This window comes from Sphaeramia orbicularis, chromosome 1 (genome assembly GCF_902148855.1).
Source record: "Sphaeramia orbicularis chromosome 1, fSphaOr1.1, whole genome shotgun sequence".
Classification (NCBI taxonomy): domain Eukaryota; kingdom Metazoa; phylum Chordata; class Actinopteri; order Kurtiformes; family Apogonidae; genus Sphaeramia; species Sphaeramia orbicularis.
This window is the reverse complement of record NC_043957.1, coordinates 39,715,444-39,742,581: the sequence shown is the minus strand read 5'-3', so window position 1 is coordinate 39,742,581 and position 27,138 is coordinate 39,715,444. Positions and strand designations below refer to the sequence as shown.

General features: G+C 41.5%; 1 protein-coding gene across 4 annotated transcripts in view; it reads right to left on the bottom strand.

Moving 5' to 3' along the window:
• The window catches only part of rbfox2 (RNA binding fox-1 homolog 2), a 35,028-nt gene extending 8,997 nt beyond the window's left edge, over window positions 1–26,031 (bottom strand). Inside the window, exons 1-7 of one of the 4 annotated variants that reach the window (XR_003936683.1) lie at window positions 24,810–26,031; window positions 17,720–17,770; window positions 6,979–7,185; window positions 5,376–5,543; window positions 4,815–4,868; window positions 4,563–4,655; window positions 720–807 (exon numbers count right to left, since the gene is read on the bottom strand). Coding sequence is in view for 3 of the 4 variants with exons in the window: in XM_030148002.1 (XP_030003862.1) it covers window positions 720–807; window positions 4,563–4,655; window positions 4,815–4,868; window positions 5,376–5,543; window positions 6,979–7,185; window positions 17,720–17,770; window positions 24,810–25,061 (913 nt within the window). In the remaining variant the exon portion in view is untranslated. Of the gene's footprint in view, window positions 1–719; window positions 808–4,562; window positions 4,656–4,814; window positions 4,869–5,375; window positions 5,544–6,978; window positions 7,186–15,011; window positions 15,199–17,719; window positions 17,771–24,809 lie in introns of those variants that run through there. The other 3 variants (XM_030148002.1, XM_030147993.1, XM_030148013.1) reach the window with 3 other exon arrangements.
• Between the last annotated feature and the right edge of the window lie 1,107 nt (window positions 26,032–27,138).

Below are 27,138 nucleotides of genomic sequence, written 5' to 3'. Positions count from 1 at the left end.
TGTTGCGTGATATAAAAGGAAAACAGGCTTCATTTTCCAATTAATCTACAAGTGCCAGACCTCCATGTGGAAGATTCCTTTTGGTAGAAGACCAATACAAATTGGGATGCCAGCCCATTTGCTCTGTTTGACTTCCTGATGAAGCCTTGATGTCAAAATGCCTCAAAGTATAATATTAAAAAGCCTACCATGACCAAACTGTGATAAAACAGGCATTCTATTATGATTTCTCTGTTTCCTAGTGCATATATGTCCGGATCACAGGGGCTACTTTTTACAAACAACAATAAAATGCTGCACTTTTCACAGATTTATCATGCCGATACCTAAAATGCTGCCATCTTTTTTAATATCATCTATTTAGAGGTTTTAACTTAGCATAGTTTAGGTTTTATTGTTCTTAATTTGAACAGTTCCATTTGATTTTAATATTGTTGTGTTTCATTCACATGCTCTGGCATGATGAATGCCTAATGAAATATCCTTGCAACAAACACTTTTTTGAGTCCAGGAAGCACTCCATTTCCAACATTTCTGTTTTAACCTACAACAAATACCTGTGTGCTATAAGAGGATTTTAAAAAAAAGGTACTCATTAGGTCAGAAGGGCCAGGTACACGCATATTAGTCTCACATTATAAACATCAGTTATTCCAAGTATTACAGAGAGATAAATTAATAATAAAAAAAAACATCTAAAATAATAAGTGTAGGTTTACCATATGGGAGAGTGGCGAGACCCTCTCCATTAGAGTATGGTGTGGTCATCTTCTTGTTCGTCATCACTCTGGCTGTGGCGTTATTGACCTGAATATCAGAGAAGGTGGTCAGAGACAAACTGGACCCTACTGTGTTGATAAGTAAATACGGGAAGTCTAGTTACATCAAGGATGTGTTGTGCATATAATCACTGACAAATAGGGGAGACACCCTGCACATGTTTAACTTGTGGATTTAAGTGTGTGTTGCCGTTACACATTAAACAGTTTTTACTTATGACAGACGTTAATTCTGTTGATGAGCAGCGATGGTATTTGATGCATGCGCTTCTTTTGAAGGAGAAAGACATTGAAAACAAGGATCCTGGTGAGTAGTCAGGCAGTTTTGCACACAAACAATGCAACCATTGGCACACAGAAAAAAGAAAAAATAATTTCAGAACAAATGCATTCAAAAAGAAATCCAAGACCATTATATTGCTACCTTCAAAAAAGGAGGGAAAAGAAGGTGAATTAAGCAGCAGTTTCATCAGTTCAAGACAATGCAAAAAAACATCAATTGAAGAGTTCATACACAAATTACACGCAGCCAATCAAGAGCGCATCACATCACCAGAGGTGAGCAAAACTAGCCAATCAGCAAGCATCAGATGCAGCAAGAGACCAATCAAAAAAGGTAGGCAGCCCTCCCAATCAAATACACATCATACAGAAAAAAGAAGTAAGGGAAGGGAAGAGAGAATGACAGAGAAAAGATAGAAATATACAGGGATGCAGGAGAAGGAGCCAGTCCACATGGAAAGACACAGAAAAACACATACATGATGTGGAGAAAAGAGAGAGACAGAGAGAGTGAACAATCCATCCAAATGTGCAATTCTACAAACAACAAGATGCGGCACACACGTACAAAATACATCTGACCGTTTGCCTACATTGGATCTAACTGAACATGAGCAACAATGGAGAAGTGATGAATGGAGCAAGAACGAATACAGAGAGAGAAAAGTCTAAAGATAAAGACAGAGAGGATGGGGGATGCAAATATCATTCCTCAAATAAAACAAAATTCAAATCAAATCAAACCATGGTTGTGAAACACTGCCAGGCATTTCAGATCAGTGTCACACACACCAGAGAGACCTCGAAGCACACAACCACCAACACACACCATCCAGAAACTGATCAAAAAGTAAAACAAGGACACCTCTTGGAAAGAAAGTATAATGAAGAAAAGCTATCGTTATTTAATCTGTGTCACAAAGGTTTAGGTTTGCTTTGCTGGGGTCTACAACTGATTTGCTCCCAGCATTTTTTCACTTTTAGAAGAAAGAAAATCTCTGAAGAAAAGTGTTTCTATTAAGAAGACACAAGAAGAGTTGATTTTCTTTGAAGCAGAATAGACTGGAATACTCTCTGGGGCACACCCTATTTGTATCTTTGGTGAAATGTTAAGTCTAAACAGCCATACCTCTACAACTGTCTGCAGTCTACAGAGTGGCACAGAGAGTGGTAATCAAGCACTATAGTACACCATTATATACAGACAACTATTATCCTCTCTCCAGTAAAGCTAACATAGCACTCATGCTTCAACATGCTGTCCCACTAAGGTGCGAAAATGCAGCTATTGGCTGACACATGACATAGAGAGATGACATAGTACTATATGACGTCATACACATGACGAGAAAGAGAGTAAACCATGCAGGATACAGCTCTGGAATTAAATGCTTAATGCAGTTAGAGAGGTGATTGGAATGAATGCATAAGAAGTGGTAGTCATAGTTGTTGCACTTGCAGATAGATGCAGTACATTCAGTTATACAAGTGGCCTTAATAATGCCATGCGATCAATGGCTAATCTCGTAATCATTTCATTCACCACCTCCCCAATCAATCACAGGATTAGCCAATCAGGTTCTGTCAATCAATTAAATCAATTAATCAAGCTCCCTTCAGTAAAGGAGTCCTTCATTTGGGTGTTGGGTGCATTTTATTTCATTTGGACGGATGGGGTGGGGGGGAGGGGTCATTCAAAGATGATGCCATGTGTACACAACTTACCGTTGCCAGGGAAACGGCGTGAGGACACGCGAGCAGTTACCGTGGAGACTGACAACAACAACAACATACAAAAATCATCAGGGAAATAGAGAAAAATATATGTAAGAAAGAAATGATGAACCAAAAAAAAAGAACAAAATAAACAAAACAAAAAACAGAAAAAAACGAGGTAATGAAAAGCAACCCCCACCCTGTGGTAGAGAGGAAGTGATGTAACAAGTCACGTGTCAACAATCACCTACAAGCCTCAGCCAACAGTCTATCCTCTGCTGATTAAAACCCACTACATATCATCATAAATGTTGATACAGGAGCAAAAAATGGAAACAGAAAATGTCAAAAAGTTGGAATCTTACTGTGAAGGGAAACTACCCGTTATTTCCCAATTTATTCTCAATTAACTGACAAAATAACCTCTCAAAACAAACATAATGTTTATGCTACCTGACTATATCACAGAACAAGGAGGTGTACGGAGATATGGGGAAGGGATGGACAGAAGAGAATAAATGCAGGTGCATATGGGGTACGAACTGGGAAAGACAGACAGACTGGCCTGGTGAAGAAGAGTGGAGAGAGATGAAGGAAAACCAAAATAATCACAAAACAAAAAGGAAAGGAGAGGGACTGACAGCTATCTATTGCATTCTCTTCACCTCATTCTCTCTCCGCCCTCCATATTTATTTTTCAGCACACCCACACACACAGACAGAGAAGAGTGCAGGACATTCGATACCATGCAGAGGAGAGAAAACATAAAAGCAGAGCCAGAGCAAATGGCGAAAGCATGGCATATTTGATCTCGAAGGCCATTTGCAACTGAAATCCGAGCTCATGCCGACAAATTAAAAAAGATGTCACAACAAAATGCACTTCCATGAGATCTGGTGTTCTTTTTCAGGAGTGGTGGATGCAAGTGTGTGTGTAAACAATACATTGTTTTCCATTCATCTCGCATATGTGAAATTAAACAGTCAGCTTTTTTTTTTTTTTGAAGCATCAGAAATGACACCACACTTCTTGCTGCAGTCTCATTCCAAAAAACTGCCCCTGAAAATGCCCCATCATGCATCAGTCTCATAACACATCAAACATAAAGACTGCTACCCAGAAGCACCCGTGGAATAATAAGTGAAAGAGTAAAAACTCCAAGACAACATCTCATCTAGAGCTCCATCCATGCAACATACAGTAGCCTCTTACAGATGCCAGCAAGCACTTTTTTTTCATAAAGTAACAAAAAGGCTGGCCGTCCAGTCGCAAAAAACACAACCATAAACCAAAATAGGCCACTCATCATGATCATGGAAGAAGTGATGATGGTGATGGAAAAGGTGCAGGAAAAACAAAAACAAAAAGATCCTACATGCTGTGACGGAAGCGGATATATATTTTGTCCACAACTGTGTCATAGTGACGCCGCACCGGCCATGCCTGTTGTGTAGCCACTCCACCCAGCATGCTTTGCAAACCACACAGCTAAAAAGATCAAGGTGCAATGAAAAGCCCACAACATCAACAACAAGAACAACAACAGCATAAACATCAAGAGGAAGTGCCATCTGAAGAAACGTCTATATGTGCAGCACCACTGCACCATGCCATAGTGAAGCCAGAGGGGTTAGAGTCGAACACATACAGCCATCCGGAAACCTTCTCTGGGGCAGAAACAACCAGAACCAACTCATTCTCATTGTCGGACATGAAGGGAAAACAGAGGAGAAAATGGTCACTGTTTAAAAACAAAGGGGGGAGGGGCGAGGGTGGTGAGTTACCTCAATTTTACGGCCTTCCACCAATGTTCCGTGAAGCTTCTCTCTGGCTCTTTCTGCATCCGCACTCGTCTCAAACGTTACAAAACCAAAGCCCTGCAAAGAGAGGAGAGGAGATGGGGATATAGAGGAAAACCAGAGGGGAGAAAACAGCTGGTAAGCCTTCACTGAGCCATTTGTAGTAAAAAAAAAAAATAAAAAATTTAAAAAGACAATTCGAGGTATTAGACATTAAAAGCTGTTCCAGTGTCCTACCTTGGATCCTCGCTCATTGAAAATGATCTCAACATCAAGGATTTTGCCAAATTGCTGAAAAAGAAAAAAGAAAAAAAGAGAAACTGAACAAGTAGTCATGTGCTGTATTTTGCCACGGGGTGTCAGCACTGTTCAACCATGATGAACTGGCACTGAGCCAGCACTGCTAGTCTTTTCTTCCACCATATCTTCCCTGCTTCTGTTCTTTTCTCTGCACCACATTTAAGAAAACATTCCCCTTATGTAACAGTCCTGCATAAGGCCAGATTTTTACACCTGACTTTAAATAACATGTCTAAAAGTTGGCATTCCAAGCCATACTTTCTCAGCTGCAAGTGATATCGCCTTGTTTTATTTCGAATATGTTGAGGATAGTAGGAAATGTTATGCTAAAAATAAAAGTAAAAATAAATTAGGTCAACATGCTGGTGTCCCTGGCTGCAGCAATGAGTCATTATGCTTTTACAAACTGCATGTTTTCAATCCTGAAGTACTTTTAGGAGATATTTATATGTGAAAACCACATGGCTGTGAAAACAAGAAATATTCCAGCCTACACACCCCAAACATCTGCCGTAGGTCAGGGTCTCGGAAGCGGAAGGGGATGTTAGAAACATGGAGGCGTTTGGGGGTCCCCTTGGCGTCTGAATCATCCCCAGCGGTCCCTCCTCCACCTCCTCCTCCTGAGCCGACCCCTGACTGGACGTCAATCTGGGAGGAGCCATCTGACTGTTGGGACAAAATGGAAAGAGAGACAGGGAGAGTCACAAGAGAGATGAGAAGAGTGGAAAAAAATACCTGATGGGCGAGTCATATATAAGGGGTCATTTTGAAGCTTTTACTGTTTAAACCTCTGTGGTTGCATACATTTTTGTGTCATAATATTTCTGTTTATTTTTTTGTTTTTGGAGCTTTTACAAAGGTTTAGTGGGCGTTTTTTTTTTTTTTTTAGCTTAACATTTTAGTACATTAGACAAAGAAACCAAAATGTTTCCAGAAGCATAACTAATTAAGTCTAATGAGTTTAATTTAACTCAAGTCAGATTTGTCTTTTTCCAACAGATCACACAGAAATCCATTATTAATAATCAATGAAACACATAGTGAGCCATATCTACATCTATGAATATATTTTTACTTTTAGAATGTGGTTGAGTTCTTGAGATAATTTTTACTGACAACACAAACAAATAATTCATTCATATGGGGTGCAGTCTTATTTCTTATCTACTTTTTTTTTTTTTTTTAAGTGTAATGTTAAACGGAGGGAATGGTTATCACCTGTGTAGTAAGGTGTGGTAACCAGCTAACCACCTCCTTTATGTAAACTTGGAGTTAAAGGTGTGTTCACACAGTGATTTTCTCATGTTTATCCTTTTGTGAAACATAAGAGAAAAAATAAAAGATCAGACTATAAAACAGACATTACTGAGTCACAATGTGGTGCTCCATAAGGATCAAAAATTGACAAGATCAACACTTGAACAATGAGAACAGCCAAGACAGATTCTGATACACTGCAAATTTGGATTAAAACTGTGTCAAAATTCATTAAAACTCCAAATGCTTTTAAGCAAGTTTAAATATAAAAGAACTTCTTCAAATAAACTTACTATCCAACAAAGTGCAGAGCAACATTGCTTTCACTGTTAACTTGAAATTTAAGTACATAAATACACAAAGTAGGTCCATGAAGTTAAAGTAAATACAGTAAAAATAAATTCATACTGATTGGTCATCACCAGAGTGTAGTGTAGACAAAGTGGCAGCTGCACTAGTGTGAAAGCATTTTTAATTAATTCATTTGATCAGATATGAAACATAACAAATGGCAGAAATGCTTTAGATCACATTCACTAAATGGCTTGAATTATACTGTTGAACTTTAATGGAAGCAACTCTAAAAATCTAAACCAGAAAAAGATTACTGGTACACAAACACCACCTTCGCATTAGCCAGCACTCACAGAGCAATGATTTTAATCACTGGACAGTACTCAGTGTCTAAGTATTATAATTGGTACCAAGGGAAAAACTCAGATCAGTCATCCCTGTGACTTTATTTACTCTATCACACATTTTCCTCCACATTTTCACACTTGTGCCCTCTCTCAGAGCAAAAAGACCTGATGTGGGCTGCACAGAGGAAGATCCTGGCACTCACTTGGGCACTGAGGCTGTTGGCGGCGTTGGCGGCGCTGTTCGCCGCTCCGCCGGCTTCCACGGGGCCTTGGACTGCCCCCGCTGCATACAGACTGCCCCCGTAATCCAGGGTCAGGCCGTTCTGGGGGGGCGGCGGTGGAGGTGGAGGAAACGCAGAGAAGGGTGGGGGTACGAGTCCCTCCTGTCCGCCAGCACTATCCTGAGAGCCCTGTTGGAAGATGGGAGTGAAAGCTAAGTAGCTGTCTGGCTAAATTCCACAGTATCTTTTACAGAGAGCATCACCCAACCACACATAGACCACTTTCCCAAGAGCCTTGGTCTAAAAGTCATACCAGCGAGGATATTATATTTCCATTTCCCCATGTATGTGTGTGTGTCAAAGTGTGGATCTATCTACACCCCCCACCCATTAAATATTCACTGCAGCCACATCTATTATTGAGGGTCAGATGCCTCCATGCTCACAATGTTGTACAATAGTGAGTGTCGAACGCCCGCATATACACTCACAAACGCCTCTGCGCACAAACCACCTTTGACACGCAAACACCCACACACCTACACGCTCACAAAGACCAACTGTTAGTAAGGAAGCCTGCCCAAGTGTTTCGTGCACATTATTACCCCAGAAAATACTTAAGTTATAAACGCGTAGGAGAACAATACAGGCTCCCAGAAACACATGGTGGAGCGCAAACATGACACAAGCAATAACACAACGCACACATACACACACACACACACATTCCTTGCTGTTGGCAGTAGGGCATGGATACCCTAAATGGTAACAGCGAGCAGAGGGAGACGGCAGGGATGAGAGAGAAAAGGGAGGATGGACGATAAAAGGTGATGACTGATGGAAGAGCTACGGCCATTACAGTAAAGATAAACTGACCATCACCATCATTCAGGTCTTTTTATAAACTCCCTAATAAATGCATTGCAGAGCAAATCAATTACAGCATATGCCTACACAAACTTCCTGTGTCTTCCTTTGTTTTTGTTCAGCTCCATTGCCTTTTTCTGGTTCTTCTCCTTACGCTAATTATCATTATTATCATTATCATTTTCTACCTAATTGTCATTAGTAGTAGTGAGAAGTTTAATAATGTGGCGGCACTAGAAGAAGCAGGCGGTAATAATGATTCATTAGTGAAAGTAACATTTCACTCGTATTTCTCCATTAAAATGATATAACCTCTAATAAGGCTTCACGCTTACTAGACATCTGCTTGGCTACACTGACGTTTTGTGTTTGTGTGTGAGTGACAGGCTGCAGCGATGCCCATCTGAGTTGCACAATAGATCTCTGTCCCTTTGGGAGTGTTAAAAGTGTGTGGGAGTGTGTGTGTGTGTGTGTTTATACCATCTGTCTCTCAGCTTTTGACCTTTCTCGGCATCACACCTGTGACACAGTAACCGTGCCCCTTCACTCTGTGACTGAACAGGGGGATGCATGCGGCCGACATGGATCATATCGATATTGTGACATGAGAGCGGCTCCAGCTGCTCAGACAAAATGAGGGGGGACTTCGTCATGTGTTAACAACGTGTACACCAGAGTAAAAAAAAAAAAAGTGCATTTTATTTGTGAGACTAAAAAAAGACCAGGTACTAGAAAGACAGCTAAGACAATACACATACTTAAAGAGCTGGGACTTCTTTTATTAAACTGTTTAAATGGTCAGTTTAATTTTCACAGCTGCTAAAATATTTTGTTATCAAATGTGACATTTCAAGTCGGCCATGTGCCGGTCGACTTTGAAACAAAAAAAACAAGACTGAAGGAACCAAGAATTATTTATTTATTTAACAAGTATAGGCTTGAATTGTGCTCTTCTCTTCTTTTATATATTCGTTACACAGAACCACATTTGAATGATGGCTGTACAACTTGGTGAGAAGGTCAGTGCGATTACTGTCAACAACACTGCAATTTATTATTGCATTTTGAGTGGACTTAATTGGTTATAAAGCAAAGTACATGTCTTGGGTTGTGTATTTTTTCCATCTTAAATGTACAAAATACAACACAAAAAATTAAATCTGCTTTCATTTTTCACATTTTACCCAGTACCCCTCTCTGCTCAGTGTCACTGACTCACTAAATACACACTGGACCTTTAAATTGCAGTCTTTGTGATTACATGATTGCACAGGCTGACATTGTGACTGCTATTAATTGTGCAGCTCCACTTTAAATTATAACATGCTATACAGTATTTACATATGTAATATATGTACTGTGTATAAGTTAATTGCAATGTTATCAGTCAAACCTCAGTCAAATGAACTAATAGATCTAATAAAAAAAAAGGTCCAGGGATATCTGCAGCTTGATCACACTCGAACATTATCAACCGGCTATCATCATTAGACACCCTTCTACACTTATACGTTCAATTAAAAGCTTTTCTCCTGTTTATATAAGAACACAGAAAATAATAATACGAAAGAAACCTTCACTGTGACTCCGGCTTATTGTTGCACGACTGCTTATAGTTGCAGTTTTCCACCAGGGAAATAACACCATACTTACACCATCTCCCTCATTACCTTGTGATAACATACCATAGTTTCTCATTAATCTTGACAGTGTAGCCTGATACCAAACTGTGCAGCCACCCTCTTCACTGCACCCATCCTTTTCTTTTTTGTACCTAAACCCCGGCTCACGCTGCTTGTGCTGCTTTCCTGCCAGGTAAAGACTCTCCACCTCAGCCAGAATAGTAACCACGTTCTCCATCTACAGTGTCCTCTTCTCCACTGGCGCTGCAGCAAAACAGTTGCCAGATTACTGACCACTGTGTCCAAGTTTAACTTCACATTATCAGCAAGCAGCTGTGTCTGCTCATCAAAACCCTGCAGCTGTATGAACCGCTTCCAATCTTACCCACAAGCGTCCAAATCAAGAATTTTCTAAGTGATAACATCTCTCATGTCCTCGACTCGTTTTATGCAGCTATTCCTTCATCTTACAGTACTATTGTTCCTAAAAAATGATTCACTTAAAATGAGCACAGACTGTAACACACACCGTAATGGTTTCCATTATATAAGACCAATACGTATGGAAATGTATGTAGGTCTGCAAATTTTCAGGTAATGGCTACTTTTCAACATAAACAACTCTTAGTCTGCAGCAAACAATGATCTCAGATATGGCTTTTATTTCTTTCTGTTAATAGTATCTCCTGTTTTATGTTGAGATAAACGTTGCCAAAACCAAAAGCTTAAAAATAGACCTGAAAACTGTGAATATGCACTGAATATTTCTCATCTCTTATCTAAGAAAACCCTCTGTTACATCACTAATGGTAATAATGTGAACATGAGCTGCAATCCTCTTGAATTCATTATATCTGCCTAATTCAGACAAGAGGAAAACAAGGAGAGGGGACAGGCTCTTAACTATGGGAGACAAAATACATAATATGCTAAATGGCACACTGTGTGACCTCAGCTTGCATTAGCACACCCTACATTACCTGTATTTGCAGGGGTGAAACCGATAGCAGGTGGAGCAAGTCATTTTAGGTCAACAGGTAATAGCTAACCCAGATGACAAACAGAAACACAGAAACCAGACTCACACTGGGGGTTTTCTAGAAAGGGAAAGTTGATCTCTCTGCCTGGGTCAAGTGCAAAAATGAGAAATACAGCATTGAGGAGGGGATAGGACACATTTAAAGGCAACAGGGCACATTTTTCTATAGATTTTTGTAAGAAGTAATGTCTAAAACAGCTTCATGCAACCAACATTATACTAACAAACCTTTTTCTATACAATATCAAGCCATTATGTCATGCAAGTTATTTGCTCCAAAATAAGCACTGTAAAAGTAGGATGGAACACAGTCTACACAATATATGTACACATTTGTTAGAGTAGGAACAGTTTGGGAATCTACCCTCCCACTATGCATTAAAATATGACTATTCATCACAGTTGCAGTGTTCCCAGCATTAATGACTCACTTGACTACAGTGACTCAATCGCGGACTCGACAACTTCTGATGCAACTAGGCCAGAAGGACAGACTTAAATACTGTCCAAGTTGGTTTTGCTGCCTTTGCCGCAACAATGTCCATTATTTCCCTCTATACTGCTAGATCATATTTTTGTCACTTATGATTGTAGTTGTTTATACAAAAACCAGACTACAGACTCGCAGGAGAATGGACAACCCCGGCTGTTGCTGCTCCTTCTGCCAGACCAAAATAGAAGCGGGAATACAAGCCAAAAACAACCTTTTATTTGTGTTAGACGATTGGCCTTTTCAGAGCAGATCCATTTTAACAGCGACTCAACAGTCGTCTCTCCACCTGAAACCCAGTCGACATTGTGGTATCTACAAAAATAGTGTGCGCTTACTTTGCGTGCTGCTTTTTACTGTCAAGTTATGGGCCTTTTCGCAGACTGCTAGTGGCCTTTGTGATTTGCTCAAGATAAAAGCATCCAATGAATAAATGCACATAGATAGCAGGATGAAAGAGGGGGGGGGGGAAACAAAAAGATGTACAGGGAGGGACTTCTTGGTCAATTTGAAGGGAAATGCAGCCCTGTAAACAAACTGTAAGTTGTGCATTTGTGCCAACACTCAGGTCTGTGTACGTTTGGGTTGTGTACATGTCTGAGTATGTTTGTTTGTGCATGCACTCCCCTGGTGTTAGGGCGTTAGGCGTTAAAGGGTTGTGTAAGTGTATGCGTTGGCCAGGCAAAGCCAGTGACTCAGAGTGGTAGCTGTAGCTCGCTTACTTTCGGGTCAGTTAGCAGCAGCAAGTGTGTCTGAGGAGGCATGTTATAAAATGTGCTCATCTGCAGCAGTCTCACTACGCTACAAGAGACAGAGCGGAGGAGAGAAACATGGCTAAGAGCTAACTAGGGCAACACTGGGTCATTTCACATGAATAATGACATTTCAGGATCTTAGTACTTTCTCTGGCCTAGAGCCATTAGTCTATAGCCTAATTCAACAAACTTGATGAAGGAAAATGTGATTCATGCCGTTAGCAGCAGCTCACATTTTGGCTCAATAATCATATTAACTGGGTAAGTTATGGGGAGTTCAGATCTTGGCTTTTGACTCAGTGCTGCATTGTCCAAGCTGCAAACAGCTGTAGAAACGTTTACGATGCCGTTTGTGGCATACCGATGAGCCAGGAGACACCCTCTTGTTAAATTATTCCATCCTACGTCAACCCCTCCTTCTCCATCACTCTTCCTCCTCCCCCTCATGCTCTTCTCCGCTCCTCTTGCTGCTGTTCTCCCTTTCCTCCCACTCTCTCTCTGCTGTGTGCTTCTCTTTTTTACGCTTCATAAAATCCAGACGGGACCCTCGCATATGTCCCGCCTCCATAAATGCCAATCAAGCCCATTTGCTTCATAGCAACAGGATATCAGTGGTGCCCAGGCTCCTCCTCCCACATGCTTCTCCATCTCCTTATAGGGTAACATGTCTGCTTGTCAAACAAAACCCTCCCAGTCCACCCCCATCCTTATCCTTGTAGGGCTTTCATGTATGATTCCCCTTCCTCGCACGCCATTCTGGGTGACTCCTTTTCCTCATACATGTGTACCAGATACACACATGCATGGGCCAACAGTATACAAATCATCCCTGTCATCTCTGCATTAGATCTATTACAGTTCCCTTGAGCTCCACTGTAAAATGTTATTAAATGTAAACACACCAAAACAAAAGGGTTGATGAAATTTTTTGTCTGCGCTTATTTCTCATTAAAAATGACAAACATATGTGCAGCTGAACACACAAACTCAGAAACAGACATGTATTTACCCAGTGTTGACACACCTTTAGGCATGACCATGGAACGAGTTATTCTTGTTTTGGAGCCGTGGAGGCCTTCTATGATAATTCAACACGTATTTACTAGTGTACTGTGGCTTAGAAATGTACACAAACCAGCCATAGGATGTTGTCACGGTCAAACATACCATCAACGAGGGCAATCCGTATCTATTTCAGAGGCAGATTCTTTTAAAAGAGGCAAGCAGATGCCTCACAGCTAGTGCTTTTAGAGCCATTATAGATGCAAATGGCAGCTAAGGAGGCATAATCGCTACGGCAACTTGAGGTTTGAGCAATTTCACAACTATCATTTCTTCTTTATAGATGTACGGTGCAAAAGGTGTTTAGGGCTCTCCCATCGCACTTCGGCTGCACCCCTCGAACCGTCTAACAATCTGTACAAATGAATGACTCATGCAAGTTGCCACGGTAACACAGCTCATTGGGATCATCTAACGACCATTATTGTTAACCCTGCACAGAATCAATAACATGATCGGAGGGGGTGGAAGGTGCAGGAGGAGGAGGAAGAGAAGGAGGGCGAAGGGGGTTGAATCCTCACAACCTATTTACAGTTTATGAAAGCATGGCGGTGTGTGTGTGTGTGTGTGTGTGTGTGTGTGTGTGTGTGTGTGTGTGTGTGTGTGTGTGTGTGTGTAGAGTTTTGCGGCAGGTAGGCGTCTCTCCCTTGCCTGGGGGCACATGCTTAGGTGGGGCTTGAGAAAACATTTTAGTCTTTCGCACATTCTCTCCCACTTCTAACTCTCTCAGTAAAAGCCAAGAAAAACTGCATAAAGTAACACCATAAAAGAGCTAATAAATTACCCCTGTCACATTTCCTCTCCGGTCTAATCATAAAGCAACCCTGAACACTTAGACACACGAAACTGCAAAGTCAGCTTTACAGCCTGAAATTGCGTCACAGAGCCAAATAGCTCTCTCCAGTTGACCTACAATATCGCCTCATCAGAGTACTTCTCCATGTTGATCTCTGGTTATCCATCTCTTTCATCTTGCCTCAACTCTGCATAATTTCAGCTTCCTGGGCTTCCCTGGTCGCTGAGTGAGGATGTCCCGTCACCTTTAAAAACAAAAATCAATTTCCAGTCTCCTGTAACCATTCTCCCCCTTTATCCCTCCTCAAACCCATCCCCCTCTTCCAGGGGCTCTTAAAGGAAAACATTGAGATAACAGCTGCCAGGGCCCCAGGGAGAGCAAGAGGAGGGAGAAAAGAGGTCAAATAGTAAAGAGAGCAAGAATCCAAGGTGCAGCTGAAAGGAAGGCGGACACACGTGAGCGGAGACAGGAAGAAACACACACATACAGCCTGACTCACAGCAAATGAAATGTAATGATATGAACGTGACACTTCATGCACCAACTTTGCAGCCCACTGTGTGCTTGAGCCTCTGTGTGTTGTGAAATGTGTGACACAGAAATTACAGTGAGGAGGTGTTAGCTGAATAGAGGAGATGCAGAAGGCAGGAAGAGAAAGAGAGAAAGAAAAAAAAGACGGAGACAACTGTTCTGCGGACACCTGTCCCTTTCGCTCACAGGCTTGAGCGATGTACAGAGACAGCTGCAGGGGCAATAAAGAAGAAAGACTTTTTTTTTTTTTAAACTTACCTCGCCTTCCCCCTCTCCCTTCACTGTTTCCACTCGTTTGCCTCAGAAATTAGTTTAATGCAGACACAGCACACTAACCTCCTACATCCACACAAACATGCTGTACTGTATGTTCACATAGATTCTTCTAAGCATACATAATACATGGTAGAGCAGTTTCTGGCAGTGGAAGCTCTGATGTTCATATTGCGTGCACTAGTAGCTCAGGGCAGGAGAACAGATGCCACAACAACAACAGCGTACAATACATTCCCGCTCGTGCATATCACCATAGCGAATCATTAGAGGAGCGATAAAATCTCACTCCTGTATCTTGCTGTCATCTATTCCTACTACAGTAGTCTCAGTGTTTACGTCGCTTACAGCAACTGGGCTGAGTCTTACCAAGAGTCTGAAATGCCCTGACTGGACCACTCTACTAAAGGGGTCAAGTAGAGTCCTCATCTGTTCGTAGTTAATTAACATTTCATGCTCAATGACAGTCCTGTCCGCTCTGATGCTGTTACATGTACAGTACGGCCCGAGCCTTGGCACAGAGATACAACAGACGCGTACACAGCGGAGGATATGAAAAGATATGAAGATAAACACTCACCGACACCACGGAAGGATAGTAGAGTCCCATCATCGTATTCTGTGCAACAACTCAAACTGTCGTCTCTCCTCTCTCCTCTTCTCACGCTGCCTCGCTCGCTCGCTCACTCTCTCACTCCCTCTCTCCGAGCCTGTGTCACCTCACCAGCTCAGTCTCTCTTGTCTGTCTCTCAGATTCAAAATCTCCCTCTCTCTGCCCCCGCTCGCTCTGTCTGCCCTGCCAATCGCCCCCCTCCCCGCCTCCTCCTCCTCCTCCTCCCTCCTCCTCTGCTGGCCTCTGTCCCTGTCACTCTCTCTCTCTCTCTCTTGCTCACTTGCTTTCTTTTCTTCCCCCTTCTCTCTCTGTCTCCACGTCTCTGTCTCCCACTCACTCTTTTCTTTCCCTCTCCCACTCGCTCCTTCGTTTTCCTCTACCCCCAGCCTTCTGTTTTGCTGCTGTGCCCTTGCCTGCTCATCTCTTCTGTCTCTTCTCCGGTCCTCCTCCTCTCTCACCCAGATAGGCCGATGCCTCCCCCCCTCCTTCTCTGCCTCTGTCACACCTGCAAACTTTCCCCTCCCATCTGCTTCCCTCTCTCATGTCGCAGTCCCTCCTCCTCCTCCTCCTCTTCCTCCTCCTCCTCTCTCTCTCCTTCTGTTCTCTTTCTTCATGTAGGTGAGTTAACTGGGGCTGCTGGCACCACTGGGAGAGAAAGCGAAAACTTTCACTCTCTGTCTTACAAGCCCCTTCCAGACGCTCACCTTGTTACATAAAGGTGCCGATCCTTTACATGTGAGGATCTTGTTTAACCACAAGAAAGCTCATTTCTGTAAAAGTCACAGCAACTATTTTTGACCTTTTTAATCACCGCTCAAGTGTGAACAGCATCACTTACAATGAGAAGTTGTATTATTGGCTCTGATCAAAACTGACACTCACTTGCCCACTGGGGGCAGCAAACTCGAACAAAATAACTTATGCATCTATTCCAGCAGAGCCATTTTTTTCTTGTTATTTTATCAAAGCAGTAAGATCCAGCCCCTTATAATTAATACTCAATCCAGTGTCATTCACATTTTGCTTCGCATGCAAAAAGCCATTTAACTTAATTACGCAACTTAAATTTCGAACAGCAAAGGTGGAAAATGACTAGTAATATATACAATTGCATGTCCAATTATCAGAGAGCTAATTAAAGAACGCAAACACATCAAAAGGCCATTTCTGAAAATATTTCAGCCATAATAAGAATCAAAATGGGAAGCAATATCATTAGAAACATAATTGGATTAGACTCGCAGATTGCACAAGGAGGGGAGAATTGCAGCCCTTGTTGCCCTTTCAAAAGCTTCACTGCAATGCATTTTTCTATATTTCAATTGTTCACACACAGAAAAATAAAAAATACAAGGCCTCAGAGGTGATCCTAGATTAGTATCAACATTCAGATAAATCTAATATCTCTCCTCAGAGCGTGGGCCAAAACAGGATGCTCGAAATATCATAACTTATTTAATTATTGATTTGCTATTTGCTTAATTAGTCAGTGTGAAATGCAGGCGAGGATCCCTTGTGCAAATCATGGTCACTAATTAAAGCTTGAAATGTAAAATATTGTCCAGCGTATCTCGCTCCTGCTGCTGCACTTGAATAAGGCTATTAGGGGGCATTTAGTAACCACATGAAGCCAGTAAACTTATTACCGTTTTCCTGGTTTGAAAAGTGCCTGTCTCCTGTTTCTCTTCACACATCAGGTTTCTGCAGCTCTGTGGGCTCTTCCTTTCAGGAGCCTTTGATCACATCATTCTCACACTGCTGTTGACAGTTTAGCGCCTCAGTGTTGAGGGAGCCTCCGCTGCCCGGCATTGTTTTCTTCCTCTCTACCATTTTTTTTTTTCCCTTGTCCTGGTCAGAAGCCAGTTTACACCTCAGACTCCCTGGAGCAGAGACCTTGACTTACTTCTTTACATCCCAACAAGAGATTATTCCCACAGCCTTTATGATTATTCCCCAAGACCTATCATTAGGAAGGAAACAGTTCAAAGCTTGATCATCTTTAGACTCAGCAGTGAAATGAAGAGTGGCTAATTGGCTTCCAGGCTTCTGCAATAACCACTAAACAAATAAAAAAATTCATACTGCTGTGAATGAGAGTGCACAAGTAAAGGCTTAAGACAGATAAAGTGCAGATAAGCAGTCAGAGGTTGTTGGGCATCGGATCGAGTGCAAGGGATGAGGAGATTATGGGTAGAGCATGAGGGGATGAGTGGATGAATGGAGGATGATCTAAGGATTAACCACACAAACTGAACTGTCTATTAGCACAATCAGCAGGCTAACACAAACACAAGTAAACACATTGTAGGCTAGCAGACACACATGGTTACATACACAGTATGCAGCATACTTTTCCCCCCATTTGTATGAGTGTGTAGTTGCACATTTCTAGTCTTAACAGTGCTAAAAGAAGCAGTAAGTTAGATTTAATATGGATGACTGTTGAAAGCAGCAAGTGGAGATTGGAAGAGTGAGGAGTGTAGAGTCTTTTGCTACATGCCTGATAAATTATAATCTACACCCCCACCTTGTGGTTTAAAGAGCTTCACTGAGCCGTATTAATGCTCTATGAAAGCTGTATCCAGAAAGGTACAAACTGTTGGAGGATATGGTGAAAGGTTGTTACAAAAAAACATGGATTTTTACATTTGTACGAGATGAGACATTCTGCTTACCTGACTATGAGATGCGTAGCCATGGTAACCAAGGGTCAAAGGGTCGTTGTTCTGAAAAAGAGAACAAATGTATGAACATCTTAAATAAACCTTCAAGAGTACAGTTTCAGTCTTTCTTTATAGTTTTAAACCCCCACCCATGACTGTATTTGACTTTACAGTTCCGTGGCATTAGTGACTCCTTATCAAATTAACTCCCTCAGTGACACACTCCTGTTATCTCACAAGTCAATCTCCTCCGGAGTTTTTCCACCCAGCACATCCTTTGTCTACTTGTAAAGACGTGATAACGGGGGCGAGTGAGTGAGATCATGCGAGCAGGAGATGAAAAGACTGGGAGAAAGTACGAGTGTCACCACAGCTCTTAAATCACAAATAGGTCAGGAGTGTCAGTGAGCATGAAGCCTATTGGTATGAAATGGCATCATGAGCCCTGATGCAATCTCCAACACATTCCTCTTAGTGTACTGGCAAAGACCGATGCATTAAACATCTGATGAGTAATTACAACAACACAAAATTAAAGGAAAAATCATTTTGTTTGGAGCCAGATATTAAACAATAATTATTTCCCTCCCCTTTAAAATAGGTTGTAACTCGCTTTACTTGTAAATATTACACAGTGTTCTGGGTCTTATGCTAATATATTCCATTAAAAAAGAAGCTTTTTACAGCAATTACAACACACTTTGATAAGGAGAAAACAGATTTGCCTGTCTCTGGCTTCATATCACTAGATTAGAAAACAACCCTGCTCCTCCCTCTTTTCTGCGCTCCCCCCTCCCGATCTTCCTTTCATCTGGAACCAATGTCCCTCGTCTGCTCTGTCCCCAGGGGGAACACTTTGCTCTGCGCGCTTCACAGCTTGAGTTCGCCTGATTAATACTGTAGCCATCTAACTCTGAACCCCATGGGGCCATTTCACTAAAAACTAAGCACAAGGTTCCAAATGTGAGAGGCTTGATCAGGGGAAAAGGAAGTGTCTTCTTGATTGAAAAATACAACTTATGTGAGTCTATCTCAGAGCCAAAAATGTACTTAGTGAACTGGCTTTGGGAGGCAAAAGCTCTAAATAATGAATCACCTCTTAGAGGCTTGAATAACATGAATAAAGTATAAACCTGAGTTTACAGCCAGGCTGAACTCTAAATGCAGCACACTGACGGTACAGAGCCTGTTCCCGAGGAAAGGGAAAACGATTAGAACACAATATAAAAAACAAAAAGAAGACAAAAGGAGATTTATGGGGGGTGGGACACTAAATGTGAGTGGAGAGAGGAGGTGTGGTTGAAACGCACACATCTGGAAACATCTGGAATTCATATGAGCGAGAGGAGAAAGCAGAGCTGGAAATATAACAGCAAATGGACGGGGTAAAACGAAAAGAGACGAAGGGAGCAAAGACAATGACTCATACATGAGCGGAGTCATGTGCTTAATTTCCTTAAGGAACAGGGAGGAATGAGAGGGGGACGAGTGTCTATCAGCCTCACTCTCACAGGCCACTTACATAAGAAGCAAAAAACATTTTCTACTTATCGCAGCGATAGTCATGACTCAACCCAATTTGGGCTTTTTTGGCAATGGCAAACGAACCACGTCGTATTGTTTTCTGGGGGTGGAGATGATTTTTGGAGGCTGAGGGTGGTTTTAAAACAAGAGAAGGGAGTGCAGGGGAAGACCGGGTGAGCAATCAGGAGAAATTAACAAAATGACTTGAAGTCAACAGATGGCCAAGGGGGGGGGGGGGGGGGGGGACAGACGAGCTCAAAGAGGTAGGGAGGAACAGGAGCAGCTCTGATAGAGAAAACAAATTAATCCAATGATATATGTTGTATTTACATTATTGATTAATCAGCCTATTACATGATAATTATTTGATGCATTCAATTCTTATGACTACAAGCCTTTACTCAACAAAATATTAAATATCACATAATGAGGCAAGTGTCATATTTTTTTTTAAGACAAATGAACAAATAATTACATTTGTCACATTATTCTCATAATTATCACTATTTTTCATAATTGTAATAACTCAACATCCACCTGCATAAAAACAAATTATATGTTACTATTTCCACGTTTTCCACCGTTTGAGATTTATCTGGCACTCTATTTAAGTCTCATTTTGCTGCACTGCCTTTGTCAACATCAGTGATTAATTACCCTACTTTATTTCAATTACAGGCTTTGCATATTCATTTGTCAAATCTGCTGTGTTCAAAGGCAAATGGAATTTTTGTGGTCAATGCCAATACATTTTTCTATTTGATTATTCCTACAGATATAGTATGTCTAAACTATAAGGTTGTTAGAACTGTTACTAGAGGCATAAAAGTAACAAAAGCCAATTAAACCATTAATCCCAATAATTTGCATTTATTTTATTATTATTTTAATTTTTTTTGTTTATTAGGATCTCTAATAGCTGCAACCAACAACCAATATACATACATCTACAGAAACAACATGATCCTAGATTTGCATGACAATTAATTATGAACTTTCACTAAAATGACAGGTCTCTATTCGATTACTCAGGGTGGAAGCAGCTCCGTTAGCTCAGATGCTCTAAGTTTGTCCTCCGTCAGTCTTTTCACAGTGCTTATGTGATCCCTCCGTGATCCCTGCCCATACTCTGCAAAAACTACAGGTGGTGTTAAGTGTGTGTGTGATTGTTTTGTGTGTGCGATGTCTAATTTAGTCACAAGACTCATCGTGTCTATTCCTATCGTGCCTTGGGACTGCTGCTCTTTTGAGGAGATTAGGAACTACATTTCGTTGCTCTGACAGTCATCCTACCTAACTGCAAAGCAGGGCACTCCATACACTCAGGAGGATGCGAATCCATTTCATCCACTGAGCACTTATGTGCTAAGCCTGCGAACAGTCAGCCAGGCGATCTGAAGTTTATTTTCCCTCCGTATCCTTCACATCCCTCTGACTTTCCACAGTAAACCTATACATGCTTTTTCAAGGAGCTGCTGGCTCAAGTCAAAGTGCGTTTTGGAAGCTGCTGTGGCACTTCTGGCAATAAAAAAAAAAAAGCCTAATTTCTCTCAGTATCAGCAAAACAAATCACATGCAACATAATCAACATGTCCACTGCACTGATAGTCATCAGATAAAAGCTCCAGTTTCCAAATCAAATTCATTCCATTTGTTTTAGGTCTGATTGCAGAGGTTTAATAAGTGACTGCACAGCATAATTACCCATCATGATTAGTCATTCTACATCATTATTTTTACTGCTACATGATTGTAATGGAAAAAAAGAGCCTGACACTTCTGGGAAAAATGTTGATGCCCTGTTTTCTGGAACGAGAACTTGTAAAACATTTAGATAATAATTATCATTTTATAAAGAAAAAATAATTGCAGCTGAGCCATGAAAACATGCAGCAGAGGACAGAGAAACAGTGAAGGCTGCCGGTCAAATTATGTAATGATGACAATTGTTTCACATTACAGTGAGCAATGTTATGTGAATCGAGCATACCGTTTATGCATTTGAAAATTGTTTTGTGAAAGAAAAAAATGAGAGAAAATAGTGAAAAATAACAACCAAGCCCAAAGTAAATGTTTTCAGGACATGTAAACGCCGCACTGATACATATTATATAAACTGTACATAACGTATACTTGAATGTACATGTTTAGGTCTAACTAAAAGAAAATATCACATATTATAAAGTCTAATTATTTAGAAAATATTTAGTATTTTAATATGTGCCATTGACGCCACTATTACTGTCCGTGTAATGAGCAACTTTAGTGAAATTGATATGTGGTGATAACAGCACATTAAGCCGGCCTCAGAGCATAGCCACCAGACCTGCACGCCTCTCTCAAACATAATTCAGTCAACAGAGCTCTGCCTGCGATTTATCACTAAGGAAAAAAAAAAAAAAACAGGGTCCCAAAAACTAAATAAATATTCTCAACTCACAGCAAGAGTACATTTTTCTTGCTGACATTTTCATTCTATTTCAGTGCTGTGGCTGCGATGAAAATACAGAGGGGTGATCCACCTACATTAATGTCCTAGCCAAGTCATTTGTCCTCAGTGCTGTCACCCAAAGCAAGACCTTATTAGGTTAGAGAGAGCCCCGGTTCCTACACAGAGTGACAACAAAACATGGGCCGCTCAGCAGCACGCCGAATGGATATTGAAGCAGACAACCACCTCTTAACGTTTCCCAAACCCTAACCCGGACTGGAGACGCAGAATGTCATTATAAATCCCCCCGTCATCTTGAAAAATGCAGGACTTCCCCGGCTGCACTGATAATGTGTGTGTGTGTTTTTTTGTTTTGTTTTTTTTCTGTGAGCACTCTTGTTCATGAGGATGGAAAAGAGCTGGTATTCGTTTAAAATCTATAGCGTTGTACGAGCACAGTGTCAGCTCCAGGGGGTCAGAGTGAGCGCTAAACAGCTCATTTCTATGAACAGCAGTGAACATTTGAACTCATACTGTTGGATGCACTCAGCTTTTTCCTTTATTTGCCTGCGTTATCTGAGCATTCACTCGTGTACTGCATGCTGTGCTGATTTCTACATGCATTGCTGCTTACTAAAACTTTACTGATCTGCCTTGACAGAGCCTTTCCTCCCCCGCACTGCAATGACATCACATCTAACCCACTAATGAGAAAAACAGCAGCGTCAATGGCCAAGTGGGAAAGTTCTCATTATTGGACAGGAGCAGTGCAAATGGATTGCTCCACATCACAACCACACCCCTTTGCAACTGCTTCATCTACAGGTCACAGTTCAACATGTGCCATGATGTCAACAAAAAAAAAAAAAAAACACAAAAAAAAGGATTAAAAATAGAGGGAAAAAAACACAAGAATGGAAGTGGGAAATAATCATAACCTAGACTATTTTGCAGAAGCAGGATTTAATTTGTGGTAATATTTTCCATCCTCTGTGGATTTGCTTTACGGGAGTGAAGAGAGCATTTTTATTGTTGTTTCTTGGAAAGTTAAGTGCTCCAATTTTAAAAGTGGGAATTATTGACGTCACTCAGTCCAATTTACTGTAATAATATAAATAGTGTGACCAAGTTAGGAGAATTAAAATGCTCCAGTGTTTTATAGACACACACAGGGACTGGAAGGTTAATGTTTTTGTGAGGTATACACCACAGGATTAAATATCACTGTCACAATGTGAATGAATTTTTCTTGCCTAAAATGTTAATTTTGTTTATATTTCAGAATAAAACCCAATATGTTTCAGTGGTTTGATGATTTGCTTTACTAACATATAACGTGATGTAATTTTTCTTTTAATCATTAGTGGTCAGTCTGTGTTGGTCATGTTCTGATCATAAAGACAGTTTAAGCCACAAATAGCAGTGGGATTTCTTGACTTTCACTCAGAACCAAAAGTCAAACTTTAAAGCTGAAAGATCAAACAATAATCGTGGTATTGACTGGTTTGATCATGTATAGTGCTATTACAAACAGACTCCCAGTGAGATTATTTTCTACAGTCAAAACAGACAAATGACTTGATTTTGATCTTTCTCAGTGGTAGTGTGTCTGCGTGCATGTGTTGTATAAATCCTCTGCCTTAGATAAGGATCTCAGGGATCAGTGTGGTTATAATGCCCCCTCCAGTATGAGATGTGATCCCATTAGCTGGAAACAAAGCCTCTTTACTGCCAGTGATAGGGCAAATCTGTTCCTGCACCAACATAGAGAGCGAGGGAGGGGGGCATCTCTCCCACTCATTTCCGGACTGTCCAGCCAGCTCACGTTCAATACATTTTAGAGGCTGCAGCTATTGATCTGTGCTCCACTCTGACACACAGACGCACACACTCCTCTACTCACATCCGTTTTTAAGTGCATTACGTTCCTAAGCCTGTCTGTCAGCACGCACGGACAGCATGACGATGTAAACGCCAGTCATTTAGTTTTCCAAACAGGAGCAAAGAGGCCACTTCACCTCCATTACTGGCGCTTTCAACAGCAAAGAAATAGCTTTCAGTCCTTCAGTGAAGCTTTTCTCCCTATATAATATACCATAATGATGTCCAGAGCATCCTCCTAGCTCCTGTAATGCTCTGTTAAGAAATATTTGACTAATTTAGGACCACTGAGGGATGAAAACTACAAGGTAATTTCTGCTGATGGGGAAGAAAGTAGGTTAAGAAAGTGAATCCCATTTGCTGACCCAGGCAAATAAGAGACTGAATTTTGGTGAAACCATGTCTTTAAAAGCAACAAATTAACAATAAGTTGAATTAGATTAACTTTGGGACTGACTGCCCCCCTCCAAACCATCCCCCTCTTCTATAAAAATGAAAAAATCTTTGTTTACTCCTCCTCAAAGATCAAATAAGCAGACACTTGCATCAATTTCCATTTTAAAACAAAGGTGGTCCTCACTATTAGGCCACATGGAAAAGGGGGTTTCTGCATAATAAAGGTCATGTATGTTTACATTCTCCACCCTCTGCCAGAGGGTCTCGCTCTGGGCTTACTTGTACTAAGATTCATAAAACAGACGACGTTCTTTGGAGAGATTTCATACAACAGGATGATTGCATTCCAAGTTTATACCACGTTCCTGCTCAGCTATAAACTTGAACTAACTGTGTGAGCTGCAGTGTAGATGCTACAGCCTAATGACCCATTGATTACATTCCTACAAAGAATTCTGCAATAGTTTTTTTTTTTTTTTTTTTTTTTAACAATGTACAGGATTGCTCAGAAAAATGTGGTGATATTTCCTATATCCTTGTATCCTGCTGTTGTGCCCTTCTGCTTTATCTGTCAAAGCACTTTGTAAACTTGGTTTTTAAAGGTGCTATATAAATACAGTTATTATCATTATTATTATTATCATTATTATTTAGACAGGCCCCTTACTCTGCAGCTGCAACTTTCTCACCCCCCCCTGCGTCAATGATCACCACATAAAGACAATAATGTGCACACAATACAATCTAAAATAAACAGAATGTGTTCATAAGAGATGCCACCAGGCTGCAAAATCCCCCCTCAAACCCCCTTGTGCTGCAGATAAAGTCGTGCCTGCATTACTGTATTTGGACAAAAGAGACCCTCCTCACCTGACCAACGTCTCCGATCCCCCCGGTGCCGTCGATCCGGGGGCGTTTGCATTCAGCCCCGGCCGAGTCCACCAGAGCGGCCGCAGCCTGGCCGTCCGGCTCCGGGTCTCCGCGCTTCATACCCCGGACAGCGGCAGGAGCACCGCCGGGGTTGGGGTGCACCCCGGCCATGGTGTCCAGCTCTCTATCCCGGTCCATCAGACCCCGGGGTACAGGCAGCATGATGGATGCAACGTCGGTCGACATTAACATTTAAAAATCTTCGTTTGGGCCCCTGCCTGCTACTAAACTGAGAAGACTACACAGCTATGGTGTTGAAGAGCTTAGACAGATAGACCCTGGAAGATGGTCCAGTGTGCAGATCCAAAGGGTTTATTCTAACACCAAACAGCCTTTTGTGTTTTCAGCTGGGCCTCTGCAGGATCCTTTCAGAGTTGATGTATATGGAAATGTTTGGGATCCCTGGTTGAGCAATTAAATAAGAAAACAGCGACTTAGACAAACAAACAAGTCGCTCCTAAACTGTGAATATAATCCAGCCTATGTCGGATAAATAACCTAAACAAATGCAGTCAGGTTCATTTGCAGCCCCGGTTTGCTGACCGTGTGTTTATTTACTGCAGGGCTGCCTAAGAGGCCTAGGGGATTTCAGATCATAACAAACTAATTAAATGAACACCGATCAAAACAATAGCTCCTGAACACAGTCTACCGCCCAATTTCCATTTGCCCTCTTTTTTTTTCCTACGAGAGCCGTGTGTTTTAAGAGCACAACATCAACATCCTACCGCAACCTCAAGACGAAAAGCCCCTCAACATGTCTTCCCTGTCGCCTTTTTCCTGCCTGTATATTAGCCAGACTTGTACCACAGAGCAGAGGTTCACTCAAAGTCAATCCTCGTCAGGAGCTGTCGCCTTCCCCCATGTTAGTCCGATACTAAAGAAAAGACGCTTCTATTCCTCCCTCCTATAAAAAAAAACAAGAAGCAAACGGAGGAGCTGCGGTCTTTTCCTTCTGCTTCTCGCCTATTATATTTTCTTTCCTCTCCGTTTTCCCGGTGTGTTCTTGTAGCGTGTGTCACAGAAAGGAAATTGTCCTCTCTCCCTCCTCCTCCTACTCTCTTGGTGTAGTCATTCCCCTCCTCCTATCTTCCGCTCTGCCTTTGAACGCTGAGCCAGGCAGCCATGCAGCCAGCGAATACACGCAGTCTGCCGCAGTGCTTCCATACATTTCACCGAGGGGAGGTGTGTGTATGTGCGGTGGGGGTGGGGTGGAGTGGGGGGTCTTATGGTGCACAAAGACTGCCATGCTCCTACAGTATATCCTATAAGCAAAAAAAAAAAAAAAAAAAAAATCATTTCTATTTTTGCACATTTCTACTTGCGCACATTTTTTGCATTAGTACCACAGTGAACACATTGCACAACTGCAGCTCCTTCTGGTTCCTTTAGGACCAGAGCAGCCTTTCACACGGTGGGGCTTATCTTCAAGTCCAATTCTGTAACGTTTTTTTTTTTTTTTTTTCCCCCCTAACTCATTACACAAGCAGGTCTTCACACACAGTCCAGCTGTGAGTCATGCAGCACGCAGCACCTTATGTTCCTGTGGCATTTTTATTGCTTGGATGACACCCAGTGGTCAAAGGCTACCATGGGAGGCAGAGACTTCAAAAGGCAATTTGCTGTAGCAAATTGTAATACAACCAGCAGCTGATTTCAGAATCCTCCATCTGACTTAAAGGCTTAATACGTCGACTCCCCTCCTGCATCCCCAGCCTGTTCACACAGTACATTCAATCACATCCTTTGCCCTCTCCCATCTTGAGACTGGTTAACCATTTTTAGATTTAATTAAAAATGATTCTTTGAGGAACAGAGCCCAACAGAGCTTCCTTCCTTTGGCATTTGCTCTAAATGCAAATTAGGAGGCAGGCTCAGTTAGAAATGCTTGTTTCTATCTGCTACTTTCATGTAGCAATTACTTCCACTTCAGCTACTAATTCTGGTATTTTGTTAACATTGATATGTTTTTGCAGTTCGGGTTTGGATTATTGTTACTCGTTTAACTTCAACATTTCTCAGTTTTATCTGATTTTTACCCATGAGCCTTTGGGTGGTGTATGAATGAACTTAAGTTGACATTTGTGTGCGAGGCTTAATTATCAGGAAAATAGACTGCTACATACACGTCCATTTATTAGACCGCCTTTCCCCGTTTGTCTGACCAGCATCATGAAGTACCTTAATGCAGATTTTCTATCACTGAGCGCTCAACCTTTTACCATTTTGATCAGGAATTTCAACCTGAATTCCCATTTTTATTCCTAAA